Source organism: Physeter macrocephalus, chromosome 11 (assembly GCF_002837175.3).
Source record: "Physeter macrocephalus isolate SW-GA chromosome 11, ASM283717v5, whole genome shotgun sequence".
Taxonomy (NCBI): domain Eukaryota; kingdom Metazoa; phylum Chordata; class Mammalia; order Artiodactyla; family Physeteridae; genus Physeter; species Physeter macrocephalus.
The window spans coordinates 94850513-94856377 of NC_041224.1; the positions used below are offsets into that span (position 1 = coordinate 94850513).

Below are 5865 nucleotides of genomic sequence, written 5' to 3' on the forward strand. Positions count from 1 at the left end.
CGCTCTGCGGCATGTGGGATCTTCCCAGACTGGGGCACGAACCTGCATCCCCTGCATCGGCAGGCGGACTCTCAACCACTGCGCCACCAGGGAAGCCCTGAAAAAGATATTTCTAATGATAGCATTAACCTTAAACTAGTTCCTACCTGATGCCCGCCGAAACAAAAAATCTTCACCTTCATTCAAAGATTTTACCAACAAATATGTCCCCAAAGCCTCTTTAGCGTTATATACAGACCTCCTGCCCACTGTGTGTGGTTGGACTGGTCCCCACACTCCAGAGGGATGGAGACACCTACCAGAGGTGGACTCCTAGCTGCCTCCCACTGCTCTCCCTGTGCAGGTGCTGCCCCAGCTCCTCCCATCACTCTTAGGGAATAGTGGCCCCTTGTGGTACAGGTCAGAATAAACACATGTGTGAGGGCTCCTGGCTCATTCAAAGGAGAGATCAAAGGTGTGCTGGGACAGCCGGGAGGCCCTGCCAGGAGGGTTTTAGGAGATGTCAGAGCAGTGGAGACAGTCCTCCAGAAACCTCATAGAAGTCAGGGGATCCCCCAGGAAATGATGCCCACTTTGAGGGCCCCAGAGGGTTGAGGGTGAATGCAGCCCACGGAGCCCTGCAGTCTCCACACAGGGAATAAGGAGGCTCCCTGGAAGGGGTAGCAGTGCTCAGCTGCCTCTGGTGCCCGGTCCTTTGCCTGCTGCGCCAGCATTTTCCAAACACCTTCCCTGTGTCTCAGGTGCGCTGGTGGGTGTAAACATCTGCATTCTACAAAATGCCTCCTTACACAGGTACTACTTACACAGGCTCAGCCTCATCTTCATAATGTAAAAATGTGTGTCAGTGTTTCCCTTCTCCAACTCTAACATGCGTTCCTTGAGGGCCCAGACTGCACTATAGTTTATGGTGTATTTCATACGGGGCAGCACAGAAGCTGCTGAGGTGCTGATTGATTGATGCCTCTCCAGAAGGACACTAGAGGGAATCTGGTCTGCTTTTCCCTCAGGCTGGCTTGTCTTCCTGCCCTGCCATATTACTTGAGGCAAATGGTGAACTTAGAAAGTTTCAGTCCTGCCCACCAGCCGTCAGAGTTGTTGACTTGACAAACTGCCCACACCTCCTTACACTGAAGCCAATCCCACATCTGTAGAAGGAGGTCAGCTTCCCAGGGCACTGGACCCTGAGAGAGCCCGTGGTGATCCTGCACTGGTTCTGTGTGGAGCTCATCCACGCCCCTGCTAAAGAGGCAGCTAGGAGGGGAGTGATGCTGAAGGCCCCTTCTTCAGATGGCTTGGTGCTAGCACTGGTTTCTTCCTTTTTTCTGCTTGTTTCCTTTTCACAGTCATCACCTTGTGGCAGACAGAGCTATTGTGGAGTCTGGGGAGCTCAGCACTGTCTTCTGTTGCATCTCTTTACCCTCCATTCCTGTGTTCCCATTTGGTAAAGGAAGAGGGTTAGGCAGCAAGATATACAGTTCCCTTCTTTGTGTTTCAGTCTAGATCAGATGGCCTGCAGCCAGCCTACAGATGTATTTTTTTTCTGCCCCCATAGTACTTAAAACCGAAATGCCACATAAAAATCGGTGTCTGTGAATTCTCTTTAAAAATCACATCTAGCAATGCTGGTGTGACTACATTCCAAGACTATAGTCTTGGAGCTGAGGAGCAGCTGCCCTCATTAGACGGGGTGGCACTCCCAGTTTGCCCTAGTCCCCACCACTCCCTATTGTGTTACACTCAGCCCATGTCATTCATTATGTAGCCTGACTCACTCTGAAGACTTCCAAGGTTTTGACCCTAGATAAGAGTCTCTGAAGTCGGTCCTAGGACGGAGCAGGGAGCACACTCTATGGAAAAATCGGAGTGTGAGACACCCTGAGCACTTCCTAATTGAGTTTACCTCAGGGGAACCTATGGGAGCAGGAAATCCTGAAATCATCCCATTTTCTTTATTCCAGTGGCCAAACACCAGCAACATCAGAGCTGAACTTTTTAAGAAAAGCGCAGACGTTGGAGACATACGGAGTGGACCCTCACCCGTGTAAGGTGAGACCCGCCCCCATGGCCGGAGACTGCGCTGACCTTGCCCCCTCTAGGCAGGGGTCCCCGGTCCGTGGCCTATTAGGGCCGCACAGCAGGAGGTGAGCGGCGCTGAGCAAGCGGAGCTTCATCTGCCGCTCCCCGTCGCTCGCATTATGGCCTGAACCACCGCCGCCTCCCCCGTCCATGGAAAAATTGTCTTCCACAAAACTGGTCCCTGGTGCCAAAATGTTTGGGGACCGCTGCTCTAGAGGGTGACAGGCAGGGAGGGACCACGTGCCTGTGCCACCCACCCCTTCAATATTGGGATGATTGGCTTTTTTAGTAACAGATGCCAGAGAAAATGTCTCATTGTGAAAACTCCTCTGGATTCCACGCTGCATAATTTTATGGTGCCACATCGATGTCAGAGGGTCCGAGGCAAAGTCCATCTAAATAACAAATTGGAAACCGGGGCCCCACTTTGGCAGCAGTGGGTAATTTGGTGGAAGTGAAGAGAGGAGGAATGGGGGAGGCCCCCCACAGGGAATGATCAGAGGCGGCTCAGCGCACTGCCCACCCTTCCCTGACCCGTAATCTAGTTTCTTTCCAAGAGTGGGTTTTTATTGACTGCAGCGGAACTGCAGTGGAGTCACGTTTAATTCCATTATGCGCGTGTGAGGGCGGGACAGGAACCAACCAGGGAGGCTCTGCCCAGAGAGGAACCTCTGTGATTACTCACGTGAGTCTGGCATTTCAGAGACGAGCTCGGGCAGCCACTCGAGACTGTGGAAAGCAGTGGAGACCCGTGGCCTCTTCCTGTCTCTCTGTGGCCGGGTCCCTGCACTGCATCTCCTCATCCCAGCTGCTGACACTTCTGGCCTCTGCCTCCGTTTCTCCTAATCTTTGCCTCTCCTTTCCACTACTGGAGAGACCCCAGTATCACAAGTAAAACTGCTTCTCAAACACTGACCTCTTCTTCCTAATAAGTGAGGGGCACCATAAGTTTCCAACAAAAATTAATAGAATAGAAACCGAGGAACCCAGTGACGTGGAGGCAGAGTTGCGTTTCCCTTGGCCGCTTGGTGAGGAGATGGTGATGTTTTGGTTGCATAGGATTTAATGCCGCAACTTCAAATATGAACTTTGAGAACGTTCTGGCACTCAGAAACCTGGTCACCCTCCCAGCTCCACAGTTCCCTATCTGCCAGCACAGCCTACTGAAGATAACCCCTGTGCTCTTGGGGGCCAGCACTGTCAGAAAACACATTCATGCCATTTTATACCAAAAAAAAAAAAAAGACATATGAATATTTACAAATGAATTAGCAAAGCTTCCTGAATAATGCCTTCTGTACAGCCGATGTAGTTTAACTTGCATAAATTCCTCAGATACTATCAGCAGGGGGCTGCAGAGGACTGAAGAGACCTTTGGAGTCAGCTGGCCTTGGCTCCAGGGCTGGTCTCCTCCTTCCTGGGGCCTTCAGAGACTTCTCTGAGCCTCGCTTCCCTCATCCGTGTGAAAGTCCTCAGCAGATACTCCACACCTGTGCTCCCTGAACTGCTGAGTCACTTCAGGACCTGAAAAGACAACAGCTGCCTTCCCTTCCCCGCCGTCCTATGTGCGGCTGGATTTGCTCCATGTCTTCTCACAAGGCTTTCAGGATCAAGCAGTTCCTGGCCAAGACACAAAAGCAGAATCGTCCCATTCCCCAATGGATTCGAATGAAAACTGGTAATAAAATTTCCATTTCGCACGAACGAGCGCGGTTTCCCACGGCCTCACGGGACCGTACGCAGAGAGCGGCCGCCAGGGGGCGTTAGTTGGCGCACGGCGTGTCCTCCTCAAGCCCGGCCCCCGGCGGCGCCTTCTAAACATGTCCTTGCGCTCGATTTCTCCTCTTTTCTCTTGTTCACCATCATATGTGCGGTTGGATTTGCTCCTCGCCATGTCTTCTCACAAGACTTTCAGGATCAAGCGATTCCTGGCCAAGAAACAAAAGCAGAATCGTCCCATTCCCCAATGGATTCGAATGAAAACTGGTAATAAAATGAGGTACGACTCCAAGAGAAGACATTGGAGAAGAACCAAGCTGTGTCTGTAAGGAGCCTCGCGTATGAAGTGGCACACATTTATGCTGTGTCAGGGTCACTTGCATCTTAACCATATCACTTTGAGAACATCACTACCATCTGACCAGCTGGGTGTGCCCAATCCCATATATCATATCATTTCATCCCCACGGCACCCACTCCTAGAAGGAGGGAGGGAAGAGAGGTTTGTGACACACCTTCCCTGGCAGGCCCACTGGAATCCTTTCACATTATTTTCTTATTTAATCCTCATCCCAGCACTGGGAGGTGGATATTATTCTTCCTGATTTATAGACAAGAAGATGAAGAAGATGAAGGTTCCAGGAGGCCACAATATACAAGGCCCTGAGTGGCAGAGCAAGAATATATGAACGAAGGTCACTTCCTGTTGCTGTGTATCTCTAAGAAGCAGAAGCCCCCAGGAGACTTCCTCTGGGGAGAAGGTGGGAGCAGTCATGTTGCTGGGATTCCACTCCCTTGTTCCTGGGCCCCGTACTTCTTGCTCACCCAGGGCCACGTCAGGGCCCTGCTGCAGACCCCGCGGCTCATCTCATTAGGCTCTGGCTCAGGATTCCCTCGGCCCTCCTGAGAAAGGAGAACAGGGAGCCTTTACTCTTGTCATTAAGTAGAGTCACTTTGGTGATAGGCTACCAAGCACTCGCCTTAATGTTGCTACAAGGAGAGCCGAAATAAGCTGGAGTGCTTGGTGTAATAAATACTGATGATTTCTATTAACAGAGAGGCAGTTACTGGGCCCTGGGAATCTGGGGCACACAGCCCTAGGGAAGACAGAAGAAGAGGAATCGTTTCGATAATTAAATGAGATCAGAACAACGCTTCGGTTGGGCTCTGTTCTCCTGGACTGATTAAGAAGCTGCTGTTCTTTCTGTCCACACTGATGGTTTCTCTCTGCCCGGAGTGTCCTTGCGGGGCCCTGGGACTAGAAAGAGGATATCCTACCTACTCTGGGTGGGACAGCCAGAGGGCTCCAGTAGCTAGCTGTCTTACACTAATACCCAAACTCTGAACTTGCACAAGCTGTCCTGAGCTCTCTGCCTTTCCCCTGACCCCCAACTCCTGGCAGGAGCCCCCAGCAGACCAAGCCTACAGCTGCTGGATGAGGAGGATGGAGCAAACCACGGACAGCCCAGTGCTGCATCTTGCTCCCTGGCCCCGACACCTCTCCAACCTCTCACCATCTTGTTCCTTCCAGGGGGCCTGGGACTGGCTGTGTGCCTTGGGTCTCCTGCAGGCCCAGACTGTGGCCTCCTGCCCTGTCAAGGATTAGAAGTGGTCGGACCCATCACATGAGCCCAGCCTTATCATGAATCATGAAGGTGCCATTTATTGAGAGCCTCCACATGCCAGCCACTTACACTATCTCATTTAATCTTTTTTTTTTTTTTGGCCACACCACACGGCATGTGGGATCTTAGTTCCCCGACCAGGGATCGAACCTGTGCCGCCTGCAGTGGAAGCGTGGAGTCTTAACCACTGGACCGCCAGGGAAGTCCCAATCTCATTTAATCTTTACAACAACACTGCCAAGAAGACATTCTTGGGCTTCCTTGGTGGCGCAGTGGTTAAGAATCCGCCTGCCAGAAGACCTAAATAGACATTTCTCCAAAGAAGATATACAGATTGCCAACAGCGGCATGAAAGGATGCTCAACATCACTAATCATTAGAGGAATGCAAATCAAAACTACAGTGAGGTATCACCTCACACCAGTCAGAATGGCCATCAACAAAA

General features: G+C 51.4%; 2 protein-coding genes across 4 annotated transcripts in view; both read left to right on the forward strand.

Annotated features, from left to right (window-relative positions):
* FRMD5 (FERM domain containing 5) overlaps positions 1-5865 on the forward strand; it is a 381630-nt gene that overhangs the window by 352589 nt on the left and 23176 nt on the right. For all 3 annotated transcript variants that reach the window (XM_024118361.1, XM_024118363.2, XM_024118364.3), the window contains exon 7: positions 1959-2046. In XM_024118361.1, coding sequence (XP_023974129.1) covers positions 1959-2046 — 88 coding nt within the window. The remainder of the gene's footprint in view (positions 1-1958; positions 2047-5865) is intronic.
* LOC112063474 (60S ribosomal protein L39-like) lies at positions 3949-4124 on the forward strand. Its single transcript, XM_055088266.1, has one exon. It carries the CDS (start codon positions 3969-3971, stop codon positions 4122-4124), a length of 156 nt encoding a protein of 51 aa, XP_054944241.1. The 5' UTR covers positions 3949-3968.